The 22,692-nt window shown below is 39.2% G+C and overlaps 3 protein-coding genes across 3 annotated transcripts in view; 1 reads left to right on the top strand and 2 right to left on the bottom strand.

The window, feature by feature from the left end:
* The window catches only part of LOC116289738 (uncharacterized), a 147,410-nt gene that overhangs the window by 30,538 nt on the left and 94,180 nt on the right, over window positions 1-22,692 (bottom strand). The gene's annotated exons all lie outside the window — the stretch shown is intronic.
* Window positions 1,046-9,268, top strand: LOC116301717 (small ribosomal subunit protein uS9m). Its single transcript, XM_031710820.2, has 16 exons — window positions 1,046-1,187; window positions 1,298-1,375; window positions 2,132-2,207; window positions 3,450-3,553; window positions 3,923-3,985; window positions 4,161-4,191; window positions 4,605-4,684; window positions 4,909-5,009; window positions 5,127-5,223; window positions 5,793-5,918; window positions 6,485-6,515; window positions 6,596-6,701; window positions 7,268-7,353; window positions 7,998-8,078; window positions 8,392-8,470; window positions 8,705-9,268. Exons 1-16 carry the CDS (start codon window positions 1,047-1,049, stop codon window positions 8,715-8,717), a joined length of 1,293 nt encoding a protein of 430 aa, XP_031566680.2. The 5' UTR covers window position 1,046; the 3' UTR covers window positions 8,718-9,268.
* On the bottom strand, window positions 13,013-16,848 carry LOC148906501 (uncharacterized). The gene has a single exon (XM_089038423.1). It carries the CDS (start codon window positions 16,498-16,500, stop codon window positions 13,018-13,020), a length of 3,483 nt encoding a protein of 1,160 aa, XP_088894549.1. The 5' UTR covers window positions 16,501-16,848; the 3' UTR covers window positions 13,013-13,017.

Raw genomic sequence — 22,692 nt, 5'->3', positions numbered from 1 at the left:
TAAGTCTCTGCACACCCAACTCACAGATCGAACCCTGAAACAACCTCTGGGCTGATCTAAGTCAGGGCATGGCTAACTCACAGATAGAACCCAGAAACAACCTCTGGGCTGATCTAAGTCAGGGCACGGCTAACTCACAGATAGAACCCTGAAACAACCTCTGGGCTGATCTAAGTCAGGGCATGGCTAACTCACAGATTGATACCCTAAAACGACCTCTGGGCTGATCTAAGTCAGGGCATGGCTAACTCACAGATGGAGTCCTGAAACAACCTCTGGGCTGATCTAAGTCTCTGCACATCTAACTCACAGATCAAACCCTGAAACAACCTCTGTGCTGATCTAAGTCAGGGCATGGCTAACTCACAGATAGAACCCAGAAACAACCTCTGGGCTGATCTAAGTCAGGGCACGGCTAACTCACAGATAGAACCCAGAAACAACCTCTGGGCTGATCTAAGTCAGGGCACGGCTAACTCACAGATGGAGTCCTGAAACAACCTCTGGGCTGATCTAAGTCAGGGCATGGCTAACTCACAGATGGAGTCCTGAAACAACCTATGGGCTGATCTAAGTCTCTGCACATCTAACTCACAGATCGAACCCTGAAACAACCTCTGTGCTGATCTAAGTCAGGGCATGGCTAACTCACAGATAGAACCCAGAAACAACCTCTGGGCTGATCTAAGTCAGGGCACGGCTAACTCACAGATAGAACCCTGAAACAACCTCTGTGCTGATCTAAGTCAGGGCATGGCTAACTCACAGATAGAACTCAGAAACAACCTCTGGGCTGATCTAAGTCAGGGCACGGCTAACTCACAGATTGATACCCTAAAACGACCTCTGGGCTGATCTAAGTCAGGGCATGGCTAACTCACAGATGGAGTCCTGAAACAACCTCTGGGCTGATCTAAGTCTCTGCACATCTAACTCACAGATCGAACCCTGAAACATCCTTTGGGCTGATGTCAGGTTCTGATCTAACGGGATCCCTGTGGTTGACACGAATACGACACCGGGGTTCCTGTGCTCACCAATTCAAAATGGCGGCGTCCAGAGCAAGATACAGTTTGTCATTATGCTCACGTATAGCGAGATCAAGAACCATTACCAGCACAAGAACGTTATTATTAGGCAAAAATACATTGACAAAACCCTTGAGTGCTGTAACTACTAGTGATTTTGTGAGTATTGAAATGAAATTTAGAGAACATTTGTGTTGCACGTGTTTTCAAGATGGCAGACTCCAGCCAGTTCAGGTTTTTTTTCATTATAATTTACTCTTATTTCGCAGGCTTCTTTTGCAGCCATGAGAATAAACTCTGTAAAGTTTAGTACCACGAGTATTATATCGGCAATCCCTAGCAATACGGTAAGATAAACATGAAAATATTTATATAACGAATACTGTAGTCCATTTTACTTTACTAGGGTAGTATATTATACGGTTAAATAGCCAGTGGTTAACAAACCAGCGAATACATTTAGAAGGTGATCGTTGTGGAGGGAGGAAAACTAGAGAACCGGGCGAAAAACCGAAAAACACTGGAGAGAACCATGCAACAAGCAAGTCTACACTTATATGATGAAGATGGGGAGAGGGAGAGAGAGAGAGTGGGGGGAGGGGAGGGGGGTTTGAGGGTTGACGTATAACGCATACTTATTTATGCATTTATATACATTCATATTTATTTGGAACAAAGTTTATGTACCAACAGTGGTGGATCCAGGGGGGGTCAAAGGGGTCCACGGAACCCCCCTTGAAGGTTTGATCTTTTAGGTAATAGAAATATGTCTTACATAAATTTTGCTTAAAAGTATCCACGAGGATAATGTTGAACACGAAATGATAGATATTTGCTGTTATAATGTTTAATTTACCTTTAAGTTCCGTTACTAGATAGTAAATTAGGTGATTAGAGCCAATTTTTTTGTCAAACATTGACTAAACAAAAGAGAATTATACACGGTTTAAGAAATGGAACCCCCCTTTGAAAAATCCTGGATCCGTCACTGACCAAACAGTGCAATACTCTAAATAAAATCTGTGTCTGTCTTTCTTTCTTTCTGTCTGTCTGTCTAACAAGTTTTGTTTAGTTATTAAACAATATTCCCTTGATATATATAGGTAGTAGAAGACCCAGGAAGCAGGGTGTCGTCAACAGGTGGAGGAGTGTCCATAGCCGAGAATGAAGACGATGATGGTGAGGCTGTGAACCATCGGCTCTGAGATTCCTCGCCCTCTTTTTATCTTTCTTTTAAATTGAGTAATATGTTTCAGTGTATCTCAAAAACAATGGCATTAAACAAATTTTCTTACCATAAAAGTTTGTTGTGGCCTTTGATATTTTTTGTTGAGATACAATGAATGGGGGTGGGTCACACTAAAGGAAAAAACATCTTTGATTCTTAAGATCTGACAGAGGCAACCAAATTGCCAAAGCCAAGTGTGAATGATTTGTTTAGCCGAGGACAAAGTTTGTTCAGCAATACTGTACCTCAAAGGCAGGCCAAACTAATATGAACCTTGAAATTTACAGAAGCTTGAGTATATAATTACAAGCAGCTAGTGTGATTTATATTCTGCCTGTGAAGCAATTGTATTACTGTATTTTATTGACTGACAGTCAACATAAAACAACAGAAAACAATGGAATTTGTGTTACGGGCAAATGAAAATCACTCTCATGTGACTGTGACTTTAAGACAAAATTTTAGCACTAGACAATTCAATTTCAACTGACGATTCTGTATTATATGAGAAGGCTTTCTTGAATAATCTAATTTATTGGCCATACATGAATCAATTGGAAGGCCCTTTCTTTAGCTTGGATGTTATAATGTGCTGACGCACAGTGCAACATTGCATGCAACATTGCATGCAGCCGGACTGTTGCATCGTGTGTCTACCCCAAACTTGTTGCACGCAATGTTGCATGCAACAAACATGAAGTTGAATCGCGCTCTACTCTTGCAACATTGCGTGCAACAAATGTCATCATGTGAACATGGCCGCAACATTACCTGCAATATTTTGAAATTTACAGCCAATCAGCTTGCACCAAATTTATAACTGCTGATCAAATATCTTAACATAGCAGGCTGACACAAGCGATGTTGCATGATTTTGTTGCAATGTGTCTCACCCCGATTCAAATTTGTTGCTTGCAATGTTGCACCGTGTGTCAGCACCTTTATTCTCCCATTATAGACCATGTGTCATTACATAGACTATCATTTCTTTTTTTAACCGTTGAGAAGAAACATGAATATGGATACAAGGCATATGAATTTAAAGATGAAAATTAATGATAACAGATTTATATTGAAGTCATACAAAGAAATGATAATCAATAGAATGACACATGGCATGAAATGGGAAAACATTATGCTAACGCCGAAAGGGCCTAATATTCCAAATCTTACTAGAGTTTTGATTCTTCCAGATCCCTTTATGCAAGAACAGATAAAGAGATATGATAGATGCCGTAGATGGCTCGCTGCCATAATGGGTGAAAATGTAGAAAACTTTACAGACAAAGACGTCCAGGTATCATGCCAAAATAATAAATAATAAAAAAATTTAAAAGTGTGTTTAAACCACAATCTTACTCCAGATGATCTGAAATAGTGATATAGAAATGATGTCACTGCAAAACTGAGCTGTCATGAAGCCTGGAAAAATTGACCACTGAAAAATAAAAACATGCCCATTATCATCATACAGTGTATTGAGTCACTGTTATCAAGCACTTATTAGCGACGTTTTTTGATTTTTATTTCGTGGCCTGGATATCTTTAAGTTTAAGAAAGAAAGTGACACCTCAGTTTTGAAAATTTTCTTGAATTTGATTGGCTAACATTTTTGTCTCAGATAAGCTGACCATTATATGCTATCCTCTTACTGTTTCATTCATAGGCAGCAATTGATTACTTGATGCCGTCCAGTCTTTATGCCAAAGATGCAAGACCAATGCTTATGGTGAGTATTGTCTGGTAGACTTTCTAACATTGTCCTTCTTCTGCCCTTCGCTTTTATTATTTTCTAGCAGAACTGAGTTACTTTTCTTTTCTTTGTGGAAAATTTATGACAGGTTTTTCAGTTGATGAAAAAATTCTGATACCCTGAGTTTTATTTATTTATTTTTAATTTTCAGCATCCTTCAGAGTTATTCAAAAAGTCAAGGGGTAAGTCAAGTCATCCATTTGTCTGTCCATCCATCCATCCATCCGTCCGTCCGTTTGTCTGTCCGTCCATCCATCCGTCTGTCCGTCCGTTTGTCTGTTTGTTCGTTCGTTTGTCTGGCCATCTATCTAGTCACACACCCATCCACCCATTTTACTACGCATCTCACCGAACTGTGTCAGCACGCCAAAAGTTTGTCTAGCTACCACACCCTAATTCGTCTACTGACACGCTTACTTTTGTCACTGTTTTGGATTTAGCACATTGCCAGTAAGGTATTCACTGTAATACATGTAACAAAAGTAGGTGTGTAAGTAGATTACTTAAGGTGTGGTAGTGAGATCTGTAGCATCTATAAATCAATTTGCACATCCATCTTTCCATTTATCCATTCATTATTAATTTATAATTTCAGGTCAGTTGTTTGATGCAACTGGTCGTCCCTCATCAGCAGCATTCTATACTGGAAGAATAGGCTACCACGACTTAATATATGTAAGACAATTGTAGTATTAGAAATTATTATATTATTCATTAGGAGGACCAGGTTTTAAAAAAGCTGAGCAGTTACATCCTCAGTAAATAAAGTGTTATATTATCATCATCATCACCATTATTATTATTAGTTATTGTATTAAATTAAAAATAAAATAGTACAAATATTCATAATAGTAACTCAAGTTTTGGGTGTTTTCTAAATCAAGACTTTCTTTTATAAGGATATCTATAAGCAGTTTGAAAAGCTTGAGAATGCCAGACTTGAAGTCAAGAACACCTTGAGTGACAGAGAAAACGAAGCTGCCAATCGAAGTGAAGATGTGTAAGTTTAATGTTCAGAAAGGTTTGTCCTATTATTAGCACTATCTTCTTACATTCAAACCTATAGAAATGTTTTAATCATTTAATATTTTTTGCATTCCTTTATCTGATTTTGAAGTGAAGAGAAAGAAGAAACACAAAACGAAAGACCAATGAGATGGATAAAAAAGATTGAGCTAGAAAATATGCTTGAGGAAACGCTAGATGAAAGAGAGGTAAAAATTACAACACAAAATAGGTTCTACATCCCATTTAGAAATGTACTCGCTGTTGCCACAAGGATTCACCCTGGGACCATGTAAAATAGGTTCTACATCCAATTTAGAAATGTACTTGGAGTGCCACAAGGATTCACCCTGGGACTATGAAAAATAAGTTCTACATCTAATTTAGAAATGTACTTGGAGTGCCACAAGGATTCACCTTGGGACCATGCAAATTAAATTCTACATCCCATTTAGAAATGTACTTGGAGTGCCACAAGGATTCACCTTAGGACAATGCATTTCAGCATATTTAATCCACAACAAGAAGCTACTGTATATAACCACAATATAAACTTTAAGGAGTACCCCAGGGTTTACCTATGGACCAATTATTTTTTTGTAATGCCAATCCAAGTTGATTGTTTTTCTTCTTTAAAGTTGTTTTTTACCGTATGAAGAAGCTACCTGCAAAAATATTTTTAAGGAGTACCCCAGAGGTCTGCTTAAGGGCCACTCATTTTTTGTGTCATCAATCGATCCAAATTGATTTTTTTTCCTTTTACCTTTCTTTATAATAGTATGAAGTTGTTCTGTACCGTTTGAAGAAGCTAGCCTCACAACCCAATGCATATCTTGTCTATGATTTCATCAAAAAGTATATCTTCCCAGTATTCACGCCTGGCATGAAGCAAATTTCTCTACAGGTAAGATCGACAAGATGTCTATGATTTCGAAAAAGCACTGTGATAATACAGACCAGTATTTTTGGTATTATTTTCAGGAGCATAGCCAGGATTTTCCAAAGAGGGGCCCAAATTCGAAAATTCGCCATTTTGTTTGAGCCCCAAGACGCCAAACCAAAAACAAATTCCTTAAAAAGGCACTGTCCCCCTTGCCACCTGCCTATGCTCCTGATTTAAAGACTCCTGGCTAGTAATATATACAGTATGAGTGGCCGTATTGTATCAGATATACAACCATGAGGCGTAGCCGAGTGATTGTATATCTGATACAACACGGCCACTCATACTGTATATGACTTATCAAATGTCTAGGTTAGTTCCTTTGTGTTTCACTAAAATTTTCAAAATTAAAGTGAATTTGGCCAAGAAAATCCAACTTAAAGTTTATGCAAATGAACACAGTTTTGTATCAGATTTACAAAACTCTTCACGGTCGTGATTTCTGTTGTGTTTTCCTCATGAATTATTCATGAGTTTGATAAATATACATGTAAATTCTAATCTTATGCTTTCTAAATGTTTCTAAGGTTGACGAAGATGGACGAGCACATGGAATAGGTAAGAAATAATTCATAGTCATTGCTCATTTTATCGATCCAAACTAATTTCTTCAAACGAATTGATTCCCCCTCTTTTAGGACATCGCAAAAGAGCCATTGCAGAAGTATGGGTTAAAAAAGGTTCTGGAGAAGTAACCATTAATGGGATTCCTGTGGTACAGTACTTCGGAAGGCTGGAGGATAGGTAAGACACAACTTGCAGTGTTTAGTTAAGGCAAGAGAAATATTCGGGGACACGGGGCTTCCAGAATCCTGCTGCGACAAAAGCCAGTGGGCGTCAGAGCTCTGGGGATTGCTTCAAGGTTAACCCCAGGCCAAGCTTAATTTTCTTTCTGATAAAATACCTTCTGTTCCTCATACTGGATTACAGTCAGCTACTTTAGACTTATGACCACCTGCTCCTGACTGAAACATTTTGAAAGCCATGGGTCACACTAGATTCATATGGCAGTTACCTCACATGATAAGAGTTAAAGTCGAGTTACTTCACACATACTGTATTTCTGAGCTTTTCACAATAATTTACATATAAGAGCACTTGTACTATCGTGGTCATTTCACTAGGGTGCAAACAATTAATCCGTGAAACACTAATTACTAAATAGTACAAAATAGTGCTAGTTAAACAATAGAAAACAATGGAATTTGCATGAAATTGTGCTATTTAGTATTACTAAAGTTTCATGGTTATATTGTTTGCACTCCCTTTAAGGATTAAAAGCACTAAAATACTTGTGTTTTTTTTACTAGGAAGCAAATTCTGTTTCCATTCCAAGTGGTTGATGGTGTTGGTCATTATGATGCCGAGTGCAATGTGATTGGTGGAGGCCCTGCAGGTTAGTCAAACTCATGACGTCAGCAGTGACCAGCCACTTTGTACCAGAGAATAAGTCTGAAGCGAGGTGACGTTTTACCCCCGTCTCTATACCATAATAGTTTTTAAAATTCTTTCACATTAAAATTTTTGATTCCTTAGAGAATACAGTAACAATAGTCATAATTAAAGAACAAAAGCAATGTGAAAAGGATTATGGTCTAGAGACGGGGGTAAAACGTCATCTCGCTTCAGGCTTATTGCCATCCACTGTGCAGTCATAGCATTTTCTTAAACATGTGCAGTACGAATAGACCTCCTCGGCTCTGACGTAATGTTTTCCCATTTCAGACCACGTGTCATTCCCTAGAGTATCATTTCTTTGTTTAAGGTTTGAGCTCGGTTGCACATGAGAAGACACATGAATATGGATACTACTCAAACAAAAATATTATTCTAAAATGAATGACACGTGGTCTGAAGTGGGACAACATTACGCTCGAGTGCTCCAGAGCCGAGGAGGTCTATTGAAGGGCATTGGGGACGAAAATTGGGAACGTGACAAACTCTTTAATCTTCCTTAATACCCTGCAAAAGGTGAATGGCAAACTTTCATTTTGTATTAAATATCTCTCGCACACACATTTTAAAATTATTTTCTTCCAGGTCAAGCTGGTGCTATTCGATTGGCCATTAGTCGCGCTCTCTTAAACTTCTCTGTAGGATTTCAGCAACCACTACTTGATGGTAAAATACCTCTTCTTTCATCCCTCATAATACTTTGATTATCTACATTCAAATCTCCTTGCATTTCATCTGTCGCCCAGTGGCTCAGTTTTAAGCACTGTTCATTTTTACTTGTTAGAGTAAGCAATTATCCATTCCCAATTTGACAATTTTCTTTTCCATTCCCATTTTGTCAAATCTCATTTTTTCAATAATAAAATAAGAATAAATTTTTCACCTTTCATCATTTTTCAGTACTCTCTCTTAAAGATCAGCAATAAGCTATATTATTATTTTTAATTTTAATAATATATATATTTCTGGCCTCTTCTAGCTGGACTACTCATCAGAGATCCAAGAATCGTCGAGCGAAAGAAGCCTGGACAAAAGAAAGCAAGGAAAAAGTTTGCTTGGTAAGAACGACCACCAACACTTACATGTATATTTTGCAAATCAGGGTCACTTAGTTAAAGGACGGTTATGGGATTCGGGGAGAAGTCGATTTTTAGAGGGTGGAGTTGAAAAAGCTGCAATTTGTGAAATGATACTCTAGGGAATGACACGTGTCTGAAATGGGGAAACATTTAACCCAAGGTAAAGAGGTTTTTTGCGTAGAAACTAATTCATATTATTTTTGTTCCAATCAGGGTCAAACGATGAAGGAAAATCCTTGCAAGGTTATGTCGTCAAGAAGTCACCAGGAACGACAGAACCTTACATCTAACTATTTTATTTTTATTCCAAGGGTTTTACTGTAACGTTAATCAATGGTATCAAAAACTAAGAAAGTTGTAAATATGATAAAAAAAGGTAGAATTTCGTTGTGATTTAACGATTTTTTTTTTTTTTTTTTTTGGATATAAAAATAAAAACTTAATTATCTGATTACTTAAGCAGCTGATTAAAAATTCCTTCTTTATAGGCCCCTTTAAGTCCCCCCTTGCATAGAGGATTTGTTATGGGGACAAAATAATGATTTTTTTGGTATAAGAAAAGACGGAACAATTCCTCTTCTTAACTAATTGAAAAGCGCCCTTCATAAGAACCAGTGAAAAACAAAACCTTTCCCTACGTTTTCTGGTCTTCAAATCGTCTAAAGCTGTCTACAAGGGCGAGTGTATTAAGGTAAATCTTTGATCCTTCCTCCAGATATAATTACTTTGTAGTATATTAAAGTTCACATCCAGAATAAAAATAAATATTTACCTATGCATAGTTGTTGTTCCGGGGCCTGTTCAAACAATGAACTGTCCAGTCTGAAGTATATTAAAGGAGAAGAAAATTAGAGCCATTTTATATTTTTTTAAATAATTGCTTAATTTTTTTTAAAGAAGAAAATTAAGCGCTTTATTTTAATAAAAAAAAATTTCTTTTATTTTACTATTATTTCTCAAAGCTTTTCCTTTATTTTTGTAGGGAAAAACATTCCCTTTTTACTCAGTATTTCTTCGAGTTTTCTGGAGTCATTTAAGCGATTGATATGACAAGCTTTTGCACGGCTTACCTTCAAGTGAAGGTGTTGTCTTTCTTTCGAGTCTTTTCCTCTCTTGAAGTTCGCCATTTCTTAAGTACAATAACTATAATATTCATAATCTTTTTTATAATTTTGAATCGTATAAATTCACGAAAGCCACATAATATTATTACACGACTTAACACATGAAAATTTTGTCAAAAAATCATAACTTGCACTAAAACGATGATAATTGTTGTCAATTAAGATAAAAGTAATGTGACGTTGTTTGCGTTCGGCGAGCGGTTTGATCGACGAATAACACCTTTCTGATCAACAATCTTAAACTTTACTTTAACCTTTTCTTGTTTACATCGATTTACATTGATCAACAATAAAAAAGGGATCCCAAATTGGAATCAAAGGGATCATAAAGGATCATAAAGGGTCATAAAGGATCATAAAGGGTTCGACCATTTGCCCGCCAACCTCCCTTCTCTCCGCTCTCGACCATGTGCTTCTATCCCATAATTTCACTCCACAGGTAACCCATTAACATGGCTCCCCAAAAATAAACATATTTTTTACAACAATAACAACAATGTCAATTTTTTTATCAGTTCTTCATGGCTCCTCGTCGGGGATTCCCGGTTCTTCCTGTTCAGCTTCTAGGAGGAGGACCAACTTAGCAATTGGTCGATCCAGCGTTGAACCCTTGGAAGTACGAACCGTTACTGATCTGACGAAACCTTGATCATCCGAATGTGTAATTATCACTTTAGCTAAAGGCCACTGACTTCGGGATGTGTCGCTGTCCTTTACTAGTACTATGTCTCCACTAACAAAGTTACGTCTCTTCCGTTGCCACTTGGGTCTTGCTTGTATGTTCTGCAGGTATTCTGTTTTCCATCTGCTCCAGAATTGATCCGTCAGATGTTGCACTCGTCGCCACCTCTTTCTGCAATACATATCCTCTGTTTGGAACTTGCCGGGTGGTGGTAAGACGATCTTTGACTTTCCGGTTAACAGCATACTTGGAGACAGCGGTATTGGAGACAGTGGATCGTTGATCGTGTCTACGGTGAGGGGACGACTATTTATAACTGCTTCAGCTTCACAAATAAATGTAGTAAGTGATTCTTCATCGAGTCTTGATCCATGTTCCTTCATCAGGGCTGCTAAGATGTTCCGAACTGACCGAATTTGTCTTTCCCAAGCTCCACCGAAATGACTGGCAGTGGGAGGGTTCTTGATCCAATCAATATCATTCTTTAGGAGTTCAGATCTAATCTTGTCGTCATCCATTTCGTCGATCGCTTTTTTCAACTCGTTCTCTGCTCCAACAAGATTGGTTCCTTGATCACTGTACAACTGTCTGATAGGACCTCTTCTTGCGACAAATCGGCACAACGCTTGTATAAAAGAATCTGCATCCAACGAATGGGCTACTTCAATGTGTACTGCTCTACTGGATAGGCACGTAAATAATGCTTCATATCTCTTTACTTCTTTGCGTCCGATCTTGATATACCACGGCCCAAAATAATCCACGGCAGAATTAGTAAATGGTGGTGCGGCTTGCAGACGTGCATCAGGTAGGTCTGCCATCTTCTGCTCACCTACATTTCCGCGTAGGAAGCGACATCTCACACATTTGGCAAGCAAACTTCTAATCGCGTGGCCGCCACTGACAACCCAGTATCCGTTTGCACGTAGTTCGTTTAATGTGATGCCTCTTCCACTATGCTGTGTTCCTTCGTGATAATGGCGAATAATCAACGTTGTAACATGTCCCGACTTTGGGAGTATGATAGGATTTCTTATAGCATCATCTACTGCCGCTCTTCTGAGTCGCCCACCGACTCTGAGTATTCCGTTGGAATCCAAGTAGGGGTCTAACTTGTAGAGTGTACTAGACCTCATGACTGACTTCTTATCTTTGTCCAGTTTTCGACTTTCGCCTTTCGCTCGCGTTTCTATGTCCTTTAGCAATGATATGTCCTTTTCAAAGGCACTTGCTTGCGTAAGCTTGATAATTTCTGTTTCGGCTTGCTTCAAATCGCTCACTGTGACAGGACTACAACTCTGTTGGCGGTCTTCCTTTATGATGTTCTTTAACTGTTGTTTGTACTTTAGGCACCAGGCCACTACTGCTCTTGCTCTTGTCCACTTTGAGAATCTTTCTAGACGCTGTAGCACATTGCTCCTTTCTTGAACACGGTTAGCATGCACTATGACTTTCTTGACTTCTGGATTGTCATCATCCAGCTGGAGTTTACATGATGGCTGTTGAGGCCATTGTTCTTGTGACTGCCAAAGGAACTCCGGTCCACGAATCCATTTTGACTGCTCGACAAATTTTCTTGGCATCAGTCCTCTCGAACCTTCATCTGCTGGGTTCGGGGCAGACTCAACAAATCTCCAGCTGCCTGGGGACGTGAGATCTCTGATAATCTGCACCCGATTTGCTACATATACATGAAAACGTCGCGCTTCGTTACTTATGAAGCTCAACACTACTTGACTATCAGACCAGTAGAACTCTTCGAGACTTTCGTATTCTAGTTCTTTCTTTAGTGCATCAGCTACCTTTACTGATGTTGTGGCTGCTGCCAGCTCTAGCCTTGGGATGCTTACAGCTTTCTTTGGTGACACTCGTGCCTTGCCTGCCACGAGTGCACAGTGTATCTTGTTGTGTTCATCCACTAATCTTATGTATGAACACTGTCCATAACCTTTCGTTGACGCATCCGACAGGCTGTGGAGCTGTGCCGAGACGACTTTACCGAAATCTGGAGCCTTAAAGCATCTTGGTATGTTGAGCTGATCAAGACATGCAAGCTGACCTCTCCATTTGTTCCAACGCGTTTGGATGTCTTCGGGTACTGGTTCATCCCAGCTACATTCTTGACAAATGTCTTGAAGGATCTGCTTTCCGATTAGCACAACGGGGGCTATAAACCCCAGTGGGTCGTAAATTGAACTCAGAGTAGATAAGATACCTCTTCTTGTACAAGGTTGATTCTTTAGTTCAATTTTAAACTTGAAGGTATCCGACTCTATGCACCAGTGTAGGCCTAACGCTCTTTCTATCGGGAGCCTTTCTCGACAGAGGTCTAGATCCTTGACGTTGTCCGCTCGGTGTTCTTTTGGCACTGATTCTAAGACTTTGCGACTATTGCTTACGAACTTAGTGAGATTAAATCCGCCTCTTGCGCACAGTGCCTTGACATCTTGCAACAACTTGATTGCCTTTTCCTCGTTTTCAACTGACTTCAAGGCATCGTCGACGTAAAAGTTCTTTCTTAGGGTGTCTACTGCCTCTTTTCCGAATTCCCTCGCATTATCTTCTGCTGTGCGTCTCAATGCGAAGTTGGAACAACCCGGTGATGAGACACCGCCAAAAAGGTGGACTGTCATATAGTATTCTTCTGGTCGATTGTTGAGATTCCCGTCAGGCCACCACATGAAACGCAGGAAATCTCGATCTTGATCGTTGACTCTGACTTAGTAGAACATTTTCTCTATATCACCCATAAACGCGATCTTCTCCATTCTGAACCTCGTCAGCACACCTATCATCTGATTCGTCAAGTTTGGACCTTGCAACAGATTGTCGTTTATGGATTCCCCTTGGTATTTGGCGGAACAATCAAATACCACACGAATCTTCTGTGGTTTCTGTGGGTGATATATCCCGTGATGGGGTATATACCAAACCTTGCCAACAGGAGTCTTTAATCTTTCAGGTGCAACCTTGACTGCATGTCCCTTGTCTATGAGGTTTGACATGAACGCTGTATAATCATCATGATACCTTTTATCTGTCAGTAGTCTCTTCTTTAGACTGTTCAAACGTTGCAACGCTTGCTCACGATTATTTGGAAGTTGAACGTTCTCACTCGTGAATGGGAGGGGCATTTCATAGTGATTGTCCTCACAGAGTCTAATTCCTTCTTCTGCCATCTTGATGAATCTGCGATCTTCCTGTGACATGCCTGTTCCACTTTCTCTTTCTGAGAAATCTACTTCGAACATTCGTGATACTGCTTGAGGGGTTATCAATTCCTTGGATGCTCTTTCTATGGTTATGTAGCCTCTCTCCGCAATAGAATCATCAGCTTCCTTTACTTGTATTCTATTACAATTGACTGAGGCCTTACCCCTGCTACACACCGGACCGTTCACGTACCAACCTAGCAGAGACCGTACGGCGTAAGGACCGTCTTCATTTCCATGTATTACTTCTCTTGGCCGTACTGCGTTTGGGCAATTTAGTCCGATAAGGAGACCTACTTCTAGGTTTTCCATATAAGCAGGTATAAGTTCTGTCATGTTTAGCAGATGAGGCCATTCGTAGCCAATTTCCGGTCTTGGAATTTCTGCTCGATCTACAGGAATCTCCTTTCGAACGTAAGTTCTCGGTAGGCTTGCCTCTGCATCTCTTTGCGTGAAGTGAACTGCCACGAGGCCGTCTACAGCTTTCGTTTCAATCTCTTGACTACCATGTAGGGTGCCCAACAGTATGGTGGTTTCACTTCCAACCATGCCTAACTTCTGTAACGTCTCCGCCTTGACAAAGGTGCCGCCACTAGCATTATCGAGAAGAGCATAAACTTGAATTCTCTTATCAGGATTGTTCCTGTGATATAGCCACACTGGTACTATGCCCATACTCACTGGAATGTCACCTGCTTCCGTTACCTCACAGATTGCGGTACACGCGTTATTGACTTTGCCTTCAGTCTTGGGTTCGTTGCTCTGTGATGACACTTCGCTGCTTTTACTATCTTTATCGCCTTCACTGCCTTTGACACTCGTGTTCTTGGAAGATCCTTGAAGTGATGGTTTCCAATCGTAATCATGTAATGAAGTGGGATGCTTCCTGTTGCAGACCTTGCACGATCTCTTTCGTTTACAGTACTTCGAGGTGTGTCCATTGTTGTAGCAACCATAACACAAGTTCCTTTCTTTGATAAAGTTCCTTCTGTCAACTAGACATTTTGCCTTGAATGCTGGACATTCATCTATGTCATGTAAGCTGGAACAAAACAAACAACTACTACCAGTGTTCATTACTTTAGCGCTGTTGTCAACTAAAGATACGTTTGTAGCGAAACTTGAACCTTTACTTCTTTGAATCTTTCTTCCACCAATGGTTGGCCTTTCCCTTCGCGGTTCCTGCACTTTAACGGTATCCTCTGAGTAGATAGGATCTGTGGCTAGATCGGCTTGTTCGGCTACAAATTCCACGAAGTCTGCAAATTCGGCTATCCTTGACTGTGCATTGGCTATTCTGTTGGACTTTTCACACCACTTTACACGAAGATACCTTGGTAACTTCTCCCACAACTGACGCAGGACATGGGTTGTGTTTAGATCACTCATGTAGGCAATGCCTATCATTGCATTTCGTGCTTGTTCTAATGCAATAGAAAATTGCTGTAAACTAGCCCCGTCATTTGGTTTTACTGCAGGCCAATTGCAAAGCTTTGCAATGTATGCACTTGCTATCTTGAAAGGATTTCCAAAGTGTTTCTTTAGTAATTGCTTGGCTACCTTGTACGAGTCTTCTGACTTGATTTGCATGCATCCCTTTATTAGCTCTTTAGCCTTACCATCTGTATACTGTTCCAAAAAGTATAAGCATTCAATGGGGCTCTCTACCTTTGATTCTATTAGTGTTTCAAAGGCTCTAATAAATGCTGGATATTCCATTACATCCCCTGCGAATATGGGTGGCTTGTGTGAGGGTAACTGACTTCTGGTTTGATGCTTCACAATTAGTTCTGATAACTCATTCTGCTTTCTTTGTACTTCAATGAAGCTCTCTTGGGCGCTTTCATAAGCTTTGTGATCAAAATTGTCAGCTGTTTGTACTACTGCTGGGGTGCTCATCCACCCTTTCATTGTGTGAGGGGGTCTGGGGACCCACCCTGAGGCTGGTGGATGCAAAGCTGAGCCTTCACTCAATTGATGTGCTACTATTGGGGTAACAATTGACGATGTGACATTAGCTACAAATGGTGCAGGGTTATTCTGCGATTCGCCAGATATTATTTGACTTGTATTGTTATTCCCGGCCAAAGAACTTGAGGAGGATGTGACAGTGCGTGGCATTTCTTTAGTTGCTATGGCAGCTGAGGAGATTTCAGCTGGATTGTCATTCTTGTAGCACTCATTCCTACCCTCACTTCTCACATGTTCATTCTCGTACTCTTCATAGATTCTTTCTTCTGTCTTAGCTTCTGCTAGCTCTTGCTTTAGCTGGAGCTCCTCAGTCGCTATTTGCAAAGCTTGTTTTTCCTTTAGGAAAGCTGCCTTAATTTCTAACGCTGCTGCTTTAGCTTTAGCTTCAATCAACTTTGCTCTGGTCGCTGAGGAAGCGCGAGAACGGCGAGAACCTTGAGAAATTTGAGACTGTGTTTCGACAAAATTTGCATATTTCTCTTTCACACTGTTTTGGAAATCTACAACGCTTTGCTTGAAATGAAATATTTCCTTATCATGAATACCATGCCATTCTTGGGCCAAATCAATGTCATGTTCGTCTTCTAATATCTCAATATAACGTTCGTGGACTTCTTGAAACTTAATAACTAGCTGGTCAAAATATCCCATCTCTATTTGTACGATTCTTTCGTTTTCAAGGTTAGATAACAATGGCTTGATTTTGTTCATCTGTCTGGTAATATTCGACAACGCGTACTTACGATTCTCCTTGCGTTTTTGTGTCTCAAATACTTTACCTTTAGCTGTCGGAATCCTTTCTCTGGCACCAGTACAATTTTCTGCAGTCAAATCGCCTTCCTTTTTACCCATTGAACCGTTGAAATCCATTTCGTTGTTGTTCTCCGGGTGCTGTAGCGGCGAAATGACGACTGGCGAATTCGACATAAATTCGGTTGGAAGCGTTGGAATATTAACTGCTAAACTATTCATTAGACCAAGAAGACCAAATTCTTGAAATTCGTTCTCTATATTATCCATTTCTGCTGTCCATCGGTTGATCCTTCGCTTGGAGGCTGAACTCTCTGGTCGAACTGTGACGTTGTTTGCATTCGGCGAGCGGTTTGATCGACGAATAACACCTTTCTGATCAACAATCTTAAACTTTACTTTAACCTTTTCTTGTTTACATCGATTTACATTGATCAACAATAAAAAAGGGATCCCAAATTGGAATCAAAGGGATCATAAAGGATCATAAAGGGTCATAAAGGATCATAAAGGGTTCGACCATTTGCCCGCCAACCTCCCTTCTCTCCGCTCTCGACCATGTGCTTCTATCCCATAATTTCACTCCACAGGTAACCCATTAACAAGTAAATTAAAGTGAGTTTCATTAATTCCCATCAATCTCAAAGTCGAAAGACGTATTATATATCGTATGAATTGGAAACATAACATTTTGCGGATTTACAGCAAGTACACGGTAGAGTAACATGGACATGGCTTCCCACAAAAATGGTTTTCATATGAGAGGGAAACATACCACGTACTGACTTACAGCACGTACACGGTACGACATGCCGTAACATGGAAATGGCTTCCCTTAAGAATGGTTTTCGTATGAGAGGGAAACGTACGACATGCCGTAACATGGAAATGGCTTCCTATATTCTTACGTTTAGAAAATTCAAATAGTTACGAAAAATACTTTCTTTTAAAGGCAATCCTGCCGTCAATTTGTATATTTTTATTTAGTCTTCTCTAAGATTTTAGCCAAACAAATCCAATAAAGTTTAAAATCAACAAACAGTGTCCTACCTTAAAAGCGGCGAACTCATCAAATCTAAATAAACAAATCGTCCTCTAAACAAACAAAAGGAATGATTTTCCAATTATCTTGAGAGCTCGCACTTAATTTACAGCTTTTTGAAAATAAATTATAAATATTTTAGACGACAAATAAGTTTATATTGTTTTAGCCTCCAAGGATAATTTAGGATTTTAACTTTTTTCGTAGAAGTGTAAATATACCGTTCATCAGCAAATAATGGATTGGGGAACTTAGTATTAAAAGAAATAGCGTAAACTAAAATAAACTTGAAAATTCACCCATTGATTTGAGAACCAGTATTTGAAAACATGGTGAAGATAGAAAAAAGAAAAAAAAAGGAATGGAAAAAAGAAGGAAGGAACGAAAGAAAGAAAATAGTAACGAAGAAGAAAATAATTTTTCAAAAAATCCCATATTTTGAAATTGCACTTCTCGCACTGTACCGCCGCTCGTCCACATACTTAGTTCACTCCACAAGCATTACAATAATGTTAAATACTCAACTCACATGTTGATTTTTACGGAGGAAGATAAATCAAAGAACCAGGGGAATAACCGGTAACTCTTCTGGAACTAACATCTAACATGATGTAAATAATGAATGAGTTAAGTTAAAGTTTTGATTTCAATAGCTGGAGCACATTACAAGTCAGTTCTTTCAGACACACGGCGATTTGTCCTTCGGGTTTGATGACTAACAGAAGTCAACTCCGGGTGTATAGGAACCGTAAAAAATAAGTTCTTCGCGCCATTAAAAAAAGATTGACTACAAAATATATAAATATATGGATTTGCAGCAGCGTTTACAAACGTCAATAAAAAAGTAATTTCAAAATATCTCCCATCACAGACACTAGAAGATTTACCAAGCCGATTTATGAAACAATAGAGATAAATCGTCCAATATGGAAGTACACACAGTGCGAAGAGAAAAACTATCGTCAAAAGCATAAGACAAATACGATAGTTTTCTCTTCGCTTTCTTTCCAAGCGTTGGTTGTTTATATTTTCACCTACTGGTTTTTGACCTAATAGTTTGATAATTATTGCAAAATAAAGCACAGTAACAGTTAATAAAGGAGTAGCGATAAACAGCGTAAATATAACTGTAGTAAACGCTTCGAAAACACCTTCACTTCCTAAGTTCATGAAACAATAGAGTTTGTCCTCGTATTGAAAGACGTTCGTGTATAAAAATAAAGGAGAGCTAAAAGCAGTGGCTATAACCCAACTTAGAGCTATCGCTAAAGCTGAAATCTTTTTAGTAACAAGGTTTTTGGTCGGCCAGTAAACGAGAACAAAGCGGTCCACTGCAATCCCTGATAAGCTTCCAGTTGAAACAAGCTCAGAGAAGAACCAGGAAAAAACGCAAAATTTACACAAGAATGATCCAAAGTTTCCACTAATTTTCCATTCGTGGTCGTTCACAAGTGCTTTGAGCGAAAATGGAACGTTCCATATAGTAAAGAGAAGATTCGAGACCACCATGTTTAGAATGAAAAAATTACTTGCTGTTCGCATTCGATGGTTGGCGTTCTTGTAAATGATCGCAATCATTACGAAATTTCCAATAAACGACAGGAACAACAATACAGAATAAGCTGTAATTTCAAGCACTTTGCTAACCTCGGTTTCGGAGTAGAAATAACTACTGTTATCGGATGCAGTCGAATCGTTCATTTTCTTTTCTTGTCGTTTGAGATTCTTCTTTGTATTCCAAAGGCTAAAGGTGTTAAGTATAGGATATAGTAATGTCAGCGTTATCTCTTCATCGTTTTTTAGCTTTCCCTTTAGTACAATTACGTTGCTAGGTTAAGTGAAATAACTGCGTGATGTCTTCCCGCCAATTTAAAAGCATGTGCAACCCAATGTTTGCCAGAAATGTTCTCAACAGATGAAGATGGACTCCCTCAAGGGTCGGTCCTTGGTCCGACTCTATTTAATATACAAAGTAATGGGAATTCCGACGCCTGTGAAAACAATTATGTAATGCAGCATGCTGTAGATACGGATATATATTCTTGCTCGGAAGACGTTAACATAGCCGAAGAGAAAGTTAATCAAAACCTTATCGTATTGATATTTGGCTGAAGCGAAACAGTCTTTACTAGTAATCACAAGAAGTCTAAGGCAATGCTAATAGACCTTTTAAGAACTCGCTTGAGTAACCAGGAAACAATGGTTTCAAGTCGAGGTTAGACTTCATGTGTTTATACATTCACTGTATTTTACCAAGTCCAACCTCGACATGGAACCATTGTTTCGTGGTCATTCATCATGCGCATGCATTCGGGAAAGGTCTTACTATTGGATCAATCCGTATCTAATACACATACTTTATACACTTATTTCAATAAACGTTTTCATCGCAAAAAGGCGACTGGCAATAGGCAAAAGGAGATAGGCGAAAAGTGATAAGAGATAGGTCATTCCAAGATCCAAGAATAACTGGAATGATTTGTATTTCTGCTTCTTATTCTCGTCAAGAACATGGACCTTAGTATTGAGACTGATTCAAAGTTCTTTGTATTCAACGAAACCATTTCCATGTCGGAATGACCTATCGCCTATTACCTTTAGCGATGACAACGCGTTTATTGAAATAGGTGTATATCTTCCAGGTATGATACAATTCAATACAATACAAGAGACGTTATTAGGTTCCCTGAGGGGATCTTCACAACTATAAAACTATAAAAAGAGTATCAAAAATCGCAATAAAATTGAAATAGAAAGATAATGAACTTCCACTGTTATCGAATATCTAATGCCTACCAATAATAATAAGGACGAACTACTATAAGATACTATACTACAATTATAAATAATTAATAAAAGAAAAAAGAAAAAAATCTGCAAGGCATTAAAAATAATTACTTAGCCAGTTGCGAAACAACGCTGATTTAAGATTACGCTTAAAGGAAGATACAGAAGGACAGTTACGATGCTCATCAGAAAGAAAATTCCAGATGTACGTGCCGCGATAGAAAGACGATTGTTGCTCCAAAACTGTCCGGCACTTAGAAAGATGGAGGCTGTCTATTTCTAGTGTCGTATCTATGAATTTGTGACCTCTTAGAGAATAACTCAATTAAATACGCTTTGAAGGCACTATATAGCTTACTTAAATTGAGGCTTCGCCATATCGTCAAAAAATGCAAAAGCAGTAACATGACTGTCAGCTTCTCCTTATGGTAAGTAACATGACTGTCAGCTTCTCCTTATGGTCAGTAACATGACTGTCAGCTTCTCCTTATGGTCAGCGACATTTTCTTAAGATTACGTTTGTAGTCACGTGTAAACTTGTCACTTTGTTCTCAACTGAGATCCATTGAAGACGTGTGTTTTTATTGAAAACCTTGAAGGTTTAACTTATGAAACACAAGTCTTGACACTTTATTAGATGAAAAGTTGAGATGATAGCTGATCAAGTTGAAGAACTTCCCATCTTCTTCTGGTAACAGAAGGCATTGTTTTCTATCTGACAAAACAGGATATGGAACATAGAATATGTTCTCAATCTCATCTGTTTGGAGATTTATCACGTACATGAAATTCAGATCAGCGATCACGAGATATGACCTTGATACGAACAAAATATTAAGACGCGATACCGCCGATATGTCAAATGCCCAACGTTTAAACAAAGAGCCATCTGACGTGTTGACTATGAATATGGAATCCTTATAATGATATGCAAGAAGGCATCCATCTTCAGAAACATGAACCGCGTTGTCTAAATAAAGTAGTATAGGGGATGGGGGTTCCAGCGCAACGACCACCGGAGGATTACCCGTCTAAAGTACCCCCCTCGATTCGTACCGCGATTACCCGCATCCCGTTTCTATGTAGTTAAATATGTTAGTCTATATATGGAGTGCGAAGAATGTAAAGAGTTTGCTTATGATTTCTGTGTAAAGTGCTTGAAACCCAAGTTTGTACCTACTAAGCCAAATAAGTATATTTGTTGTGGTAAAAAAATGCAAATAGAAGACGACACGTCAGCACAGTGTTACGAGTGTGGTAAGAATATTCGTAATGCCGTACCAAATGCTACCAAAGAGCAATATTACGCCAATGGAGGTCGTACGAAGACCCCATACAAAAGAATAAAATACTTCCGAGACTGGATGAGTCATATCCAAGGTTATCGACCGGTATATTTAGACGATGAAGTAAGGAAGAAAATCATAGACCACTTAGAAGAGCCAACCCCACAAAGTCTACGGAAAACGTTGAAAAAATTAAAGCTAGGGAAATATTACAAAGCTATTCCTTATCTTTTGTCTGAAATTACCGGTAAGTCTATTCCCGAGGTTTCTGATATGACAAAAGCCGAGTGGATGTTTTGTCGGCTGGATAAGGATATTCCTTATTACCCTGACGTAATTTACGAAATATTTTACAAAATAGACCCCAACCACCCCCTGTTAGGATGGATTCCGAGGCGACAATAACATATTACGCGTAATTTCTAGACTGACGTTCGATATGTAAATAGAATCCCGTCACGCTCTTTTCAAAGCAGATGTTTACTGAGCAAGCTTTCTTTGAAGCTCTTCTTTCGCTTCTTGGTAGATCTTTTTGCGAGATTCCTCGGAAAGATCTTTTACGACTGTTTTTTTATTCCTTATGTCCGACTTTAATTTCTCGTATTTGTCTTCTTCGGTCAGAATAAGCGAGAATTCTACGTCGTCTATCTTTCTGTCACGCAAAGCCTTTGAGACAAGATCGGTAATAGTATTTACTTTAGCCCTTGACAGAGCTATTGTCGTGTCATGCTTGGATATTTTCGTGGATAGCTTTTTCATAATACCCGTAGCAACAGCAGAAATAATACCACAGGTTGCCCCAACGCCGGCCAAAGGAACTCCAACAATTATTCCCGGCCCAGTAAGCGAAGTAGCAACGCCAGAGCCCGTTAACACAACAGATATGGATCCTGAAGTTATCGCAATCTTATGTAGCGTACTCCGGGCTCTGACGTACTTTTTTCGGACTTTTTCGTAGTGTTTTGTCTGCCCTTCCAAGTAAGCCAGGATTAAGTTCGCTTTGTTGAGCCTAAAGTTTTCAGCGTTTAATTCGTTAGGACCTGTATCCTTAGTGGTAGCGTGATAATTGGGAACATCTGGGTACAACTGAGGTGCTGATGGTATAACATCCATTATATATACTAATGTACGACGCTTTTGGGAATGATATTGAGGAGCAGCCACATCATGACAACCGGGATTACTGGAATTGGAGAGCATTTAGGAAGATGTTTCCACATGCAGACCCTAGTAAGTTCGAAAGAAGACCCGATGGGATTTACTTTAACGGCTCCAGGATGTACAGCAATGCAGACTTGGAACATTCAAAGCTGGAGCAAGTAGGTGATCAGGTGCAGCGATTGACGA

This window comes from Actinia tenebrosa, unplaced genomic scaffold (genome assembly GCF_029948245.1).
Source record: "Actinia tenebrosa isolate PJP-AT-01 unplaced genomic scaffold, QUT_ActTen_1.0 PGA_scaffold5__44_contigs__length_20552954, whole genome shotgun sequence".
Lineage (NCBI taxonomy): Eukaryota > Metazoa > Cnidaria > Anthozoa > Actiniaria > Actiniidae > Actinia > Actinia tenebrosa.
Note: the sequence above shows the minus strand (reverse complement) of the source record. Positions and strands in the feature narration are given on the sequence as shown.